The sequence below is a fragment of the Bipolaris zeicola genome (assembly GCF_000523435.1).
Source record: "Bipolaris zeicola 26-R-13 unplaced genomic scaffold scaffold_88, whole genome shotgun sequence".
NCBI classification, from domain to species: domain Eukaryota; kingdom Fungi; phylum Ascomycota; class Dothideomycetes; order Pleosporales; family Pleosporaceae; genus Bipolaris; species Bipolaris zeicola.
Window position 1 is genome coordinate 1 of NW_006912137.1, and position 14525 is coordinate 14525.

Genomic DNA, 14525 nt, shown 5'->3' on the forward strand with positions numbered 1-14525 from the left:
AATAACTGGCGTGGTTGAGTAGTTATTTAGCAATATATCTGGGTTGCGCGAAAAAATATCGTATTGATGGTAATATCGTATTGAGCGTCGGCACTCGCCTGCGGCGAGTGTCAGCGCAGCTGACTTAGCTTAATAAGCTAAGCCTTGGCACGGATAGGTGTGTTGACTCGGTGTCGAAGTTATGCGACGAACCCTTGATTTTAACTACCCTGGGTGAGTGGCTAACTGTATATCTCTACGCTATATACCCTTGAAGGCACATGCCTTAGCTTGAATTTCAACACTTGGAGGGGATATAGGAATCAATATGTCGCGACTGGTACGATCCCGTTTTCCATCGCTTCACTACGTAGTATCACTATCTTTCAGTGCAATCCTCGAATCGAGACATGTAAAATAGCAATTCACAGGCCAATGAAGTTGAATTTGAGTGAAATTTAATGGAAATTAATACACTAATGCTATTAATAGGTCCCCTAGCCTTTTCCTACCTTGACGTGCTTAACATGTTAGTTTCTGGTCCCTCTGCCAAACGCATGTTTGAGCATATCGTAGATGCATGCACATCGTGGAAGTATAGGTGAAAGTATCACCATCTGCCTAGAATGCTGGGTCGAAGCCGTCATAGGTACCAATGTGAGCCACCAAATAATAGACTACTCTGAAGAAAAGACCCGTAGGGCTAATGTCGCCCCAAGCAACTTACCAAAACAGACATGTGCACTAGCACAAACACTCAGATACATAAAGTCTATCTGCCAGTTGCGGGAATTTCCCTGGGAGTAGAAAGGTAAGAATAAAGTTTCCTGGATACGAGGTGCGGCGACGCGATCCAAACATGCCTGTAAATGTAAAGAAAGACCTGGGTGGCAGTTACCGAGGTGATGGTACTTTTTCGGATGTAAACCAGAACTCGCCGTAAGGTCAATCTCCCAAGATCTGCTCGACGTGGGATTTCTCATATCTGGGGGATAACAGTGTTGCTATGATAATGTAATATACCAAGTGACGGAAGACTCCGGGTGGGCGATATGACCCGATGATCCGATTAATCAGGCTCAATCAAGACAAGCGCGTGGCGTAAAGTGTAAACATATCCAGACCATCAAAATCTTATTTCCGCCTTCCTCTATTCAAGCCTTTTCATAGTGCTAGCAATTTCCAGCCCGATCTTACGAACGCACATGACCAATAGTTCAAGTATCCGCCTTGAGGGATTATTGGGCTCATCATTCCCGCGTTATATCGTCCGCCCAGCCACCGAGTCGGATATCATCTGATCGACCATCCGGCCACAACTGCGAAGCCCAAAGCCGATGTATACCGGATACGAGAGGAGATCTCTTGCATACACTTTTGCCAGCATATCACCGCTGCGCTGATCCGTCATCAATACTCTGACTCTACCAGTGTATCACAAGGCTCATGAGAATGACATATGCTCTCGGTCGCTGTAAGAGGACTGATCCGGGTGGCTGGGATCCGAGAGACCGTACTACTAGTTGATCCTTCTACGCTATACCTTATATCGATCGAACACTAAGGAATCTGCGGCTCATTCGCGTGTCTGACAGACAGCTCTAGCCTGATGAATGCAAGCCTTGAGCTTTTACCGAGGCAGTGGTACCTTTACAACCGTCTCCAATCCACTTGGGGGATGTGATGCACATATTCAGCATCGCGTGATCAACAAGCGTGTCTTCCCCACAACTTGCTTTGCCTTTTACAACTGCAAATTCAAAATCTCAAAACCATCACGGAACGAACCCAAAAGCCTAGGCATCGGATCGGTTCCGTAAATATTTTTACCTTTCATACGCTCCCTCTCTCCGACTGCCATGATTTGGCATCTAATGCCTAGATTGGTGTAGTCGTCACCCTTCCACCGCTTCTTCTGACCGTAGCCAACGAGCTCGGACTATGAATGTCTGGCTTTGTATAATGCCACGCCGCCCTTCCGCCTCACATGATACTTTAAGCAACTACCAAGCGCGGGGTATTCTGCAAGAAATGCTTATTTTGTCATTGTACGTATATTTTTGGGCTTACGGAACACTCGGCAACGATGAATTACCATATTCGGAAACCTAATGGTCTCCTGCTCACTGACAGAGTTAGTGCCAATAGCTCTGCCGTAAGAAGTGACGGCAACTCCGACAGTGCCGCCGGATCTTACTTCTGACTACCACGTATCCCAACACCAGTCCTACAGCATGGATGTATACGATGATCTGCTTACTATCAAAACACAGTGGTGTCTGAGTAAATGGCTGCTTCAAGATTCTTTCTTGATAGTTAGCATCACGCGTAGTCTAGGGTGTTGCTACCAGAAGCCACCTACTCAAAACAACCCTGAATAGCAACTTTGAAAATCTAGGGCTATTTTTCAGATCAACAAAGTCTATGAACCCGGCCGTTGATCATCAAGAGACACGGCTTCCCGGAAACCTTCTTACTGTCAGCAGCCAATCATTGTGGTTTGCGTTACTTGAGGCCACAACCTTCCCGCACGCATCCATCAGCCACGTTATCGAAGCCAACTGCTCGGGCTTCCTGGATCCTTGCCACCTCGGACACGAGATCCATCAAATGCTAGTGCTGGCGTACACATTCTGACATCACGACCATTGGTTTGCCGATGTAGTGGATCGTCAACGCTTGCTACGACCCCAACAGGGTATCTGGACCCGTATTACTGGAAAAACCGGAGGTATTCTGTGAGTCTTTTATATTTTCATCTGAGAAGTCAAAACGTATAAAGGTCACCCAGTTTCCACGTCCTGCTGGACATTTTCGACATCTATAATATAATATCTGTAATAAACTCGTTCCATCTTACAGTATGAGATACGCATTTGCTCCTCTGGCGCTTGGCCTTGGTGCCAACGCCCTCGTCGCTCGCTCAGACACCCAATGCTACACGCTCAAAGCATCTGGCGGCGCCCAAGGTATCCTCGGCCAACTAGGCGATGGCCAGAACCGCATTGGTGACAAACTGCCCACTGGCTGCTACTGCCTATCCGATGGCGGATTTACCGATTCCAACGGAAGAGGCTGCATCCTGACACCTCCCACAACCCAATTCCAATGCGACGTCGGTGCCTCACCCACATCCGGCTTCGCAGTAGGATCCGACGGCAGCGTGACTTACAACGGCTCCGCCACCTTCTACGCCTGCCCCGTCAACGACAACGGCGTCTACAACGTCTACTCCAAGCCCGTCGCTGGCCAAACAAAATGCGTTCAGATCTCCCTCGCAGCAGCCGGCTCTTGCGGCGCCGGCAGCGCACCTGCTCCATCCACTCCCACACCCTCTCCTTCCCCCCAACCCGCATCCACCCCGCAGCCCTCCCACCCCTATGCCCCTCCCGACGTCTGCCCCCTAGACCTCAACGGCGCATACCAATACCCTCACCTCATTGTCCCCATCAACGCCGACCACCCAGACCAAGCCTACGGCACCCAATACAACGCCAAAATCAACTCGCGCACCTGCACCATCTTCAACTTCGACATCCCCGCCTCGTACGCCAACAAACAATGCTCCACCATCTTCCTCTTCCCCCAAAAATCCGACCTCGAAACCTCCGACTACACCATCTCCGGCTCTGGCCACGTCACCGTCTCCCGCCTCTCTGGCCCGGCCTCGCAATCCACTACATGGAACAATAAACCGCACGAGAGCGGCGCGAGTATGTGGTTCGATCTTGTGCCAGGAAGCTCGTGGTACGTCGAGACGCAGGATTGTGATGCGGGACAGACGATTGCCTACGAAATGTGTTCTGAAGGCGATTTCGCGGTCGAGTATTTTCAGGATTATAATCCTAGTCCCATTGGGTTGTATGTTCGGGAGTGTTAGATGGTTTAATGTCTTTTTTTTTCCTTTTAATGTTAAGGAGGGGGGAGGTGTAATTGTGAAAGGATGAAATGATGGTTATGATGATGATGATGGATGAGTATGACACTCCTTTAGACTAGCGATTGATTTAATTTAATGTGTGGTATGGAAAAAATTGTAGATAGGTGATTGAAATGTATATTGAGCATTGTCTTCAGATTATGGCTTCTTGCTCCTCTTGATCGCGCTGATACGGTGCATAATTGATCCCCATTTTTATGACTTTCAGGAGTAGTATTGTACATGTATTTTCTACCTTATCTGCGTGCTTAACTATAGTTGGCATATGGTACATGTTCAGTCAGTCGAGTACATTGTAGCACCTCATGTGACTTCTTCTTCATCCACATCCTCACCTAGTATTGCTCACCCCGAATCCGGCTCACTACCTGACAGCGACAAGTCGAATTTGCTATCAAACGCCCCATTCATATGCGTAGATCGATTCTCCGCAATCCACGCCTCGACATCGTTCAGCGCCTTGATCGGGTCACCGCGGCAGCCCTGAAGAAAGTTTTGTACTTGAGCCGGAGAAACTGTTCACACGTTAGTTTCTTATCTTACTAGTACGAACTTTCCACTTAATCTACAAAACATACAAACGTTCGACGGCACCTTGTCCGCAAACTCATCCGCCCACTGCTCAATCTGCGCCGGAGTAAATCCGGAGTTGTATGCCATGGCGGATCGCCCTATCAGACGCTTGAAGATGCTCCTTCCGGCACTCTTTGTCATATTTCCGAAATAAACTTTTTTGTCTATACGACCGGGGCGGGTGAGGGCAGCGTCGAGGGCGCCAGGGTCGTTGGATGTCATGATGAGTAGTCGGCCTTCTTGCGAAGCATTGCCGTCGATGGCGTTTAAAAGGCCGCTTAGAGTGACTAGGTTGCGAGTGGACGAAGTTGATGTGGGACGTTTTCGAGGTAGCAGTTCCTCAAAGGCTTCTGTTTCGAGGATGTCGTTCGGGATATAGCGATGCATTCGCTCTTCGCGTGCTGCTCTTCGCGAAGTTGTAGTTTCACGGCCGATACCTGCGGAATCTATGTCTTCAATGACCACAATGCATTTGCGTGGAAGTCCCAAGAAGAGACGATGGAGAGCATCATCGCTGATGGTACCGTTCGATAGGCTAATGTGGTAAATGTCGCATCTAAGATGGCCTGCGAGTGCAGCGCTGAAAGAGCTCTTGCCAGTGCCGGGGGGTCCGTGGAAGAGATATCCACGTCGGTAAGGAATACCGCAGTCGGCGAAAAAGGCGCGCCTATAACTCTGTAAGTATGAAACTTGGATCTGGTTCGCATGATCAAAACATGGGTTTAGATACGGGCGTGTGGCGTGGCATAATCTAAACTTACGACTCATCACTGTAGTAGTACTCGGCGTCTCGAACGATATCGGATTTGACGTCTTCGTCCATGTCGATGGTGTCGAGTTTGCGGACGGCCTTGGATACAGACTGCCTGCGAAAGGTGAACAATGGTGGCCTGGGCATGATCGGTGTGTCGAACGTACCAGCCGCCCCCGTAAGGATCGTTGCGGCTAACGCCTGCAAGGTAAACTGTAGTAGTGCCAGTAAGGTGTTTCAACTTGAAGTCATGACACATTTCCACAAAGTTTTGTAGTGGCTTGAGACTCCACCCTGGAGTTGTGAGGGTAATGGCATTTTGAAATTGGCTGTTATCGTGAATTGTATTGGCGGACGTCAATGCATTGTTCCGAAGGCTCTGGACACCCCGACGGGAAAAGAAAAATGGGCGAAAGCCGATCCAGAAGAGTCGTGTACCAATTGGTGAGAGGCAAAAGATACCGTCATCCTTCTTGTGTGTTGCCGCTCCCGGAGGAGAAGGCATCATTACAAGGGGAAATGCTTGATGAGAATCATGCATACCACCAGTGGCGAGCATAGCGCTTCGTGAGTGACTTTTTGGGATAACTTCTGAACCTATCCAAGCGAGTATCTCTTTTGCGACAGGATCAGCTTCTGAGATAGTGACTTGTACAGTACACATCCACATACAAAAGTCTTTTAAATATGTGTAAGCTGGGTATAAGGCTTGGTATAGACCAACTAGAGCAAGTATTCTCTCCACTTCACCCATGCCACTAGGTTTAAGGCGGTACAACAAGCGCTGGATGAGCTCTAATATCGGGAATTGGCCGGTTGCAGCGCGCTTGAGATGACGCGGGACATATCCAGGAGTATCCAGTGGTTCAGGCCAGATCTGATCATGTGATCTGAACGCAAAGGAAGAAGGAACGTTCCATTCATGAGAAGGCGAAGATATCCGGGGCTCCATGGTGGCCCGGCCGTAAGCGAAATTTTCATGAAAGCTTTCTTGTCGAAGAAAATGATGAGCACTGCATGGGTGTGTGCTCCAGGATATATATGCAGCAGATATGAACTGCCGGGAAGGTGAATGTACGTATATGGCAAGCAGCGAATGTTGATAGCGATAGACAGCAGTTCACGATATGCCAGTAATGTATGACAACGGGCGCAGCGAAAACTGGAGAAGGACGCAACCAAACAGATGAGAACTCCTGGCCAAAATGGCTGTCTACCAACGGCGTGGCTAACAATTGATTGGATGGCTCTGACGCGAGAGCTGGAGGCAAAGAGTGCAAAGCGTCTGAACTGCAATATTCTCCGTGGCCCGATAGGGAAAGAGCATAGACCACGCTAGAGTCCACCCTAATCCCAATTGAGCTGTGGTGGGCTGTTTACACAGGTACGTCATAAACCAAAAACACCAAGCGAACTGTTACGCCATTCTGCGGTGTTGAGTCTGACTTTTCCTCTGTACTCTCAGCTTTCGAAAAGGTTGTATACCCACAATTTCACTTGACAATCTAAGCAGCACGGAAAATCAAGCACAACTATTCACCATGCCTGCCAAAGCTAGCACGGATGATCTCCATGTCGCGAAGCTCTTTTCCGTCAAGGGCTACGTGTGCGTAGTCACTGGAGGGGGTTCTGGAATCGGATTGATGGCTGCTCAAGCATTGGCCGCCAATGGTGCAAAGGTATGTCTCCATCATAACGTACGTATGTGAGCATATCTGACGATCGAGTCAAGGTGTACATTACTGGTCGTCGTCAAGAAGGTAAGAGAAGGCTTGTTCAAGATGTCGCGATATCAGACCTCTCAGCTGACTCAATGAACAGCGCTTGAAACGGCAGCCAAGTCACATAACCCCGATGAAGGTGGCCAGATAATACCACTCTCACCTTGTGACGTGACGAAGAAGGACGATCTAGAGCGAATGTACCAGGAGCTAGCATCCAAGGAAAAGTACATCAACCTGCTCGTAGCGTCTGCTGGAGTTTCTGGCGAAAAGGCGATCCCAGATGCGGAGAAGGCGACAGACATGAAGAAGAAGCTGTTTGACAACGAGACTTTCGAAGGCTGGGCCGACACGTACACGACAGACGTGACTGCTGTGTACTTTTCTACCGTTGTTCTGCTACCGCTGTTGCAGGCTGGGACCGAAACTCACGGGCACTTGTCTGCATCGGTGATTGTGATTAGTTCAATGTCCGGCATCATCAAGGACGCGCAGGGCCATTTCAGCTACAACGCGGCCAAGGGTGGGACGGTGCACTTGAGCAAGCTCATGTCGGCCGAGTTCCAGAAACTTCGGATTCGGGTGAACAGCATTGCACCAGGTTACTTCCCGTCTGAGATGACAGCCAAGGAGAGTGACGAGCAGCAGAAGAGTGACTTGCCAGACGAGAAGATCCAGGAGAAGGGCCACGTTCCACACGGACGGGCCGGGAGCGATGCAGAAATGGCGCAGGCGGTCATTTTCTTTACCAAGAATTCATATGTCAACGGGCAGATTCTGGCGGTTGATGGTGGCGTGCTCAACGTTGTTAGCTCTTGAGGCAGGGGCCAGGATACAAGGACAAGGGGCTGGGGTGACTCGGAGCCAGTGTGAAGCGTTGGATGGCAGGTGCATATGCGCGTGTACGAGTCGGCTAGTTGGCGTATTACGTGATTCGCGTTAGTGTAGGGCAGAAGCATGGGAGAGAGACAGTCGAGTAATACAGAGGTTGACCAGACATGTTTGGGTCGTGTGTGTGTTTGGTGGGACAAAGTTTCCTGTTTGGTGCAGATTGGCACTGGCAGACGGGTGGCCAAAGCAAAAGTCATGGTTCCCCACATTCCCCGCGATAAGGCCAAGGTTGACGGCGATATGATAACACATGGCTGACGAGAGCGAGGTGCTATGGTTGGACGCGACAATGATGGGCAATGTACCGAGAGGACAAAACACCATGTGAGGCAGCTGATGTGTATGTACCTGCGCCTGTAAGCATGCACACGTGTGCTGTGTGTGGGTAAGTAAGTAAGTATGTATGTATGTACGTAGGTACATGAACGGTGAGCACAAGCACGTGAAGACGCGTGGACAAGGTTGCGAGCCCTGCCCTGCAGACGGCCAAAAGGAAAGATGCAGTAGGGGAAACGAGCAGAAGAAAACAAGACAGAGGTGGTGAATGGGCGGGTTGGGCATGTACCAATTGGGCAGAGACGGGCAAAGCAGGTAATATGTAATTAAGTGGACGGCGGGCGAGTAGCACAAGCGAAGTGGGCGCATGTGCTGCTGGGGGGGCGGGCATGCAGTCGAGTGGGTAGCGGTCTGGTCTGGCTGGGCTGGGTAGGCTGGGTAGGCTGGGTAGGCGGGCACAGCGCAGCACAGCACAGCCCAGCACACGGCGTCAATGGAGCGGTGGAAGGAAGGAAGACATTCCACTCTTGCCTTCCCTCATCCTCGCCCTCTCTCTCGTCTGCCCGACGCCAATCTCAACCTCATTCCTCGCCCTCGCCCTCGCCCTCCGCCCCATGACGCCGCCCTCGCACTGCGCCCGTGCCTAGCCACTTTTCACAGAGCCGGCCGACCCAGCGCAGCCACGACAGCCGTCTCTGGCAGGCGGCAGCGGCCCTTGGGATTCGCTGGCCAGGCTTGGAGCGTGTTTCGCGGCCAGGATCCCCAACTGATAATTGCTCTTTCACGGCCAGGGCGTGCGACGGACCCCGCCAACAAACCACGCCGAGCGGCGCATGGACGAACAACACCCGCAGCCGTAGTAGCAGCAAGAGTAGGCCTCGTCGGGACCTGAATGCAAACGCCCGCCGACGGCTCTTCCTGTTCCTGACGCCGTTACGGTTACTGCGGTTGTCATTGTCATTGTCGTTGTTGTTGCTGTTCCTCCTCTGCTGCTGCTGCTGCTGCGCCCGCCGTTTCTGCTGCAGCTGGCTCGAGGATATGCACACCGCAGCGAGCCACGCACCGCCGCCCTACCTCGACCACGACTCCTGCTAATCCCGTGACAAGCCGCCCACGGACTTGACGCGGACATAAGAAAAGGCCGTCACCAGCTGCTGGCACTGGGACCACGGCCGCCCAAAGCCATTATGGTCTCACATCCTCAAAGGCCCTCGCATGCGCCCTCCAACTCGCGCTCCTCACATCCCTCGTCCACCACGCCCGGGGGCCACTCCAAGAAGCCCTCGTCATCCTCCTCGTCCAATCACAATGGCCATGCTCGCGACCGCGACCGCGACCAGCGCCCAAGCAGAGAAGGCACTGCCCAAAAAGCCGCCCAAGATGTCGCCGGCCTCAAGGACTACCAGCTGGGCGACTGCTTGGGCAAGGGCGCCTTTGGCAGTGTCTACCGCGCCCTCAATTGGGGCACTGGCGAGACGGTCGCCATCAAGCAAGTCCGCCTCGAAAACCTGGGCGCCGCAGATCTCAAGAACATGGAGATGGAAATTGACCTGCTCAAGAACCTTAACCACCCCAACATTGTCAAGTACCACGGCTTCGTGAGGAGTTCAGAGAGCTTGTACATTATTCTAGAGTGAGCATTGCCCGAATTGCTGCCTTTGCGCTGTGCCAAGTGCTAACATGTCCAGGTACTGCGAAAATGGATCGTTGCACAGCATCTGCAAAAACTTTGGAAAATTCCCCGAGAACCTCGTCGCGCTCTACATGTCCCAGGTCCTGCACGGACTCCTCTACCTACACGAGCAGGGTGTCATACACCGAGACATCAAGGGCGCCAATATTCTAACAACAAAAGAGGGCTTGGTCAAACTGGCCGATTTCGGTGTAGCAACAAAGCAGTCGGGTCTAGACCAGTCGAGCGTTGTGGGCACGCCCTACTGGATGGCCCCAGAAGTCATTGAACTCTCCGGCGCCACCACTTCGTCAGACATATGGAGCCTGGGGTGTACCGTCATCGAGTTGATAGAGGGAAAGCCGCCGTACCACAAACTACAGCCCATGCAGGCCCTATTCAGAATCGTCAATGACGAACACCCGCCGATCCCTGGCAGCGCGTCTCCAGTTAGTAAACCCTTTGCCGTTCCTGTTACCCTGAAACGCCCAGCGTGCTAACCCTTGCAGCTTCTGCGTGAATTTCTCATGGAGTGCTTCCAGAAGAACCCCACACTCCGCATCTCTGCCAAACGTCTTCTCAAGCACCCGTGGATCCTCAGCGCCAAGCGCACTGTCCCGGCGGTACCCACAAAACCTACCGAATACCAAGAAGCTGTCAAGTCCGTGCAAGAGTGGAACGAAGCTCTAAAGTCGCCCAATTCGCTGCGTAGGACTTCTCGCCTTTCTGGTGTACATAGGTCCTCCCCTTCAGCAGCAAATGGTCCTGGCGCAGTCTCTCGCAGGGCAGCGGTCAATGTCAACCTCAACATATCAAAGCACAGGCCTACCGCAGAATCGTTCCGCTCTCCCGAGTTAGATCACGACGATAACTGGGACAAGGATTTTGCTGAAAGCATATCTCCCCGTGCCCTACAGATGCCGCATCTTAAGCCCCAAGATAACTTTGGTGGTCTGTTCTCGGGCGACAGGCTGAAAGCCTTTGCTAGTTTCGAGTCGGTCACTGAAACGGCGGATTTTGGAGACGGAGAGGCTACGGTCAAGAGCCCAAAGAGCATGCAACAGTACCAAAGTCTTCCAAAAGTGCCAGGCCAGAGAGCAAGCGAAAGATCAAACAGAACAAGCGCAAAATCTAGCAGCACTGGCCGATCTTCAAGGTCGGCATCGAGTGCCACAGATTCAGAGTTTGAGGACAGACACGAGGTACAGCCAAGAACGGCATTCCTTCGGGCAACACCACGGTCTACACAGCCTTTAAAGCCAAGGACCGCAGCCCCAGCGCGACCCAGCCAGCTTTTCCGTGAAGATACCATTGAGGACTATTCGGATCTTATGCCAGCTGACGAGAATGCCTTTGCACGAAAATTGGCGTCAATGCAGTACGCTCAGCCGCCGGCTGTGCAGCCCAAGCAAGCAACCGCTGCCAACAACTTGCCGTCTGATAATTTTTCTCCCCGACTCTTCCACCCAAGCGACTTGAGGGCAGGTCCAAAGTCGACACGAGACTTGAAGTCAAGTGGAAACATTCACCAACGATCATCGAGCTCGACGTCGAATCGCAAGCTGCACCGGACACAATCTGAAATTGAAATTCAAAAGTATGCCGAAGACGAAGGAGATGACTTCTCAGACGTTTTTGGCGACATCAAAGGTCGTCTTGCTAACCCTACTCGAGCCGAAAGCGACAGCGGCAGTGAACACAGCAGTCTTGCCATGATTACATCGAAGATGGCAAGTTCGTTCACCATTGCCGACGAAGATGATCTTGATCCATTTGCCAATCTGGATGAAGGCCTCGACAACATTAACCTGGAGAACAACGTTGCCCGCGACCGGGATGATCGACTGACGAAGATGACAGAAGGCCTCGTCGGATGCTTGAAGATCAGCCAACCAGACGATGAACTTCTGGAGATTGCAGACCAACTGTTGCAAGTACTGCATGAATCACCAGACAAACGGTCAATCATCCTGCGAAGCCATGGTATGCTGCCCATCTTGGAAATCCTCGGGACCCGGCCACACAACGAAGTAGTTCTGCCCCTTCTGAAGATCATCAACCTTATTATCCTGGAAGATGCCGAGTCGCAAGAGAGTTTGTCTTTCCTCGGAGGAATCCCAACAATCTGCCACTTTGCCTCCAAGAAGTTCCCAAGTGACATTCGGAAAGAGGCTGCGGCTTTTGTGCGACAAATGTACCAGACAAGCACCCTGACATTGCAAATGTTCATTGGATGTGGAGGTATTAATGTGCTCGTCGAATTTTTGGAAGAGGACATCGACGCTGAACGCGACCTGGTACTCATTGGTGTCAATGGTGTTTATGGTGTGTTTGAACTGCAAGGGCCAACGCCAAAGAATGACTTTTGCCGCATATTCTCAAGATCGAGCGTGCTGTACCCACTCAGTTTAGTCTTGAATCGTATGGTTGAGGAAGATGGCGAGGTTGCACGACTCATTGTGGGCAGAATTGTTCAGATCTTCCTCATCTTTTCACAGGCAGAGAGCCATGTCAAGGATCTTGTGGCGGATCGGATGATTCTAAAGCGTAAGTCATTCTCGTCAGTGATCATTTGCAACACGACTAACAATCTCAGGCGTCCTCAAAGACCTTCGCAAAATGGCTCCACCACACCAAATTACGATGCTCAAGTTCATCAAGAATCTGAGCTCCCTCTCTTCTACCCACGAAGCCCTCCAAAACTCTAATGCCATCGACATCCTTATCGATCTGCTAAAGGCTACTCGACAAAAGGACGCATTGAGCCGCAGCCAGAGTCGATCTACATTCGACCCCAAGCGGCTACCGCCTTTCCACCGCGAAATCTCGAATCAGATCCTCAACACAATGTACAACTTGTGTCGGCACAATAAGAGCAGACAAGAGGAGGCTGCCTTGTCCGACATCATTCCCTTACTCAAAGATGTCGTGCGTGAAGGCGGACCACTCAAGGAGTTTGCTTTGCCTGTGCTCCTGGAAATGGTCAACTCTGGCAAGGTAGCACGTAAGATGCTGTGGGATGCAAAGGGTCTTGCATTTTACGTATCACTGTTGGGTGACCGTAATTGGGCTGTGACTGCCCTGGATGCCATCTTCGTTTGGTACGTCTCATCCCATTGTACAATAGCTGCGTACAGTAGGCTAACAGTTATGCAGGCTTCAGGAAGAGACAGCTCGCGTCGAGCAATACCTCCTTTCTCCTCAATCGAACTTTACGGCTGCTGTCATCTCTGCATATACCTCCGCCGATCTGCCACACTCGACGTTTGAGAACATGCTTGAACCTTTACAGAAGGTAGTCCGTTTATCGCCACCCATCGCTGCTTCGCTTGCCGTGCCAGAGATCTTCAGTCGGACTGAACAGAAGCTTGGTCATAAGGATGCTGTAACGCGTCTTAACTTTCTTCGTATTCTGCGCACAATTTGCGATGCAAAGGATGAAGGATGTTGGCTCGTGCGTGCTTTTGGCTGCTATGAGCGAATCACCTGGCTCATGGAACACGATGCTGCCGTGCTAGTGAGGCAAATGGCTGAAGAGCTTGTCCGAGCTTGCGATGAGGTAGAGCTCTCGGGCATCAACAAAGGCTCCAATGGCAAGCGGAGTCTCAGTCGCGCGTCTACCAATAACTTGAATTTACGGCGTCCTACTTCTTCAGCTGGTCGACGCGACGGCTCCGGCTCAAGTACAGGTTCTACTATGATTGGTAGCGGTATGGGCCTGACACCACCTACGCCGAATTCTCTCAAGAACACATTCATGCTGCCACCTATGAATGGCACACCTACATCATTGGGCAGTGGGCGCGATCGCATCACACGCTCTCAATCCTCGAATGGAATGTGGGATCTCGCCGAAGACCCCACCACCGTCCTTCCTCCATCTTCTGGTCGTTCTAAACCACCAGCTCTAGCACGAAGCTCCACTTCCTTTGCTGCTATTCCGGGTACACCTGCTGCAGCCCGCACACCATCTCGTCCACCGTCTCGTGACGCGGCGTCTTCGCTCGCTCGTATAGAAGCCAACAATTCCAACAGTAAATCCAACTCTCGCCTCCCTAAAGCCCGCCAAGGACGTCTCAGTGAAGCAGTGAATAGGAGACGACAAAGCACCGTTGGTGAAAATGACGCTCCCATGAACGGAACGCCAACCCCGACACCAACAAACGCTGCACCGCCTCTTCCGCGCCTTCAAATAGTAAGGCGTAGGAGAGAGACTAGTGGTGGGGAATTGAGTACCCCGGTGCGCAAAGCGACTGCGGATTAGAAGGCTGTTGTGGCTGGTGTCGACTTCCCAGCGAATGACTGCGGATACCTGACGCAAGTCCGAAGACGGAGGGGATGGACGGGTATTTAGAAACACAGCATGGATAGTGTTTTAATCTGGTCATCCCGGCGATACTGGGCATTTGGTTTCTCTCCTTGTGTATCTTTTTCTTTTTCCTTTTGTCCTAACATGCATACTGGCGCTAGGTGTTATCCAGACGCTGCCTCGGGCAAGCAAAATGGGGTTTTGTTGCAAAGTGGGGCGGCATTGTCATTTGGATTTCAGGCGGCTGGGCAAAGCATTGATATAGACGTCTTGCGAGCCTTGTTTCTTTTCCTATGTTCTGCATAGCCTAGGCGTTTTGCTGTCATTGGCTGGTTCCTCTGCAAAGGTTAGAGATGCGAGACAAGAATGTCTTCTTTCTTTTCTTCTCTCTTAACTCAACATCAAACATTGAT

The 14525-nt window shown here is 51.4% G+C and overlaps 5 protein-coding genes across 5 annotated transcripts; 4 read left to right on the forward strand and 1 right to left on the reverse strand.

The window, feature by feature from the left end:
* Positions 1–2842: 2842 nt before the first annotated feature.
* On the forward strand, positions 2843–3859 carry COCCADRAFT_97939 (uncharacterized protein; the record flags this gene model as incomplete). The annotated part of the gene is made up of 1 exon (XM_007714741.1): positions 2843–3859. The coding sequence occupies one exon, from the start codon at positions 2843–2845 to the stop codon at positions 3857–3859; it is 1017 nt and encodes a 338-aa protein (XP_007712931.1).
* A 405-nt stretch (positions 3860–4264) lies between these two features.
* Positions 4265–6195, reverse strand: COCCADRAFT_5582 (uncharacterized protein; the record flags this gene model as incomplete). Its single annotated transcript, XM_007714729.1, has 4 exons — positions 4265–4434; positions 4498–5159; positions 5254–5358; positions 5411–6195. The coding sequence occupies 4 exons, from the start codon at positions 6193–6195 to the stop codon at positions 4265–4267; spliced, it is 1722 nt and encodes a 573-aa protein (XP_007712919.1).
* Positions 6196–6784: 589 nt separating this feature from the next.
* COCCADRAFT_5583 (uncharacterized protein) lies at positions 6785–7783 on the forward strand (the record flags this gene model as incomplete). The annotated part of the gene is made up of 3 exons (XM_007714730.1): positions 6785–6922; positions 6976–7003; positions 7065–7783. 3 exons carry the CDS (start codon positions 6785–6787, stop codon positions 7781–7783), a joined length of 885 nt encoding a protein of 294 aa, XP_007712920.1.
* A 771-nt stretch (positions 7784–8554) lies between these two features.
* Positions 8555–8749, forward strand: COCCADRAFT_97920 (uncharacterized protein; the record flags this gene model as incomplete). The annotated part of the gene is made up of 1 exon (XM_007714742.1): positions 8555–8749. A coding segment is annotated over one exon (195 nt), but the record flags the coding sequence as incomplete, so codon positions are not given.
* A 569-nt stretch (positions 8750–9318) lies between these two features.
* Positions 9319–14067, forward strand: COCCADRAFT_97869 (uncharacterized protein; the record flags this gene model as incomplete). The annotated part of the gene is made up of 5 exons (XM_007714743.1): positions 9319–9764; positions 9820–10252; positions 10313–12350; positions 12400–12908; positions 12952–14067. 5 exons carry the CDS (start codon positions 9319–9321, stop codon positions 14065–14067), a joined length of 4542 nt encoding a protein of 1513 aa, XP_007712933.1.
* Positions 14068–14525: the final 458 nt, after the last annotated feature.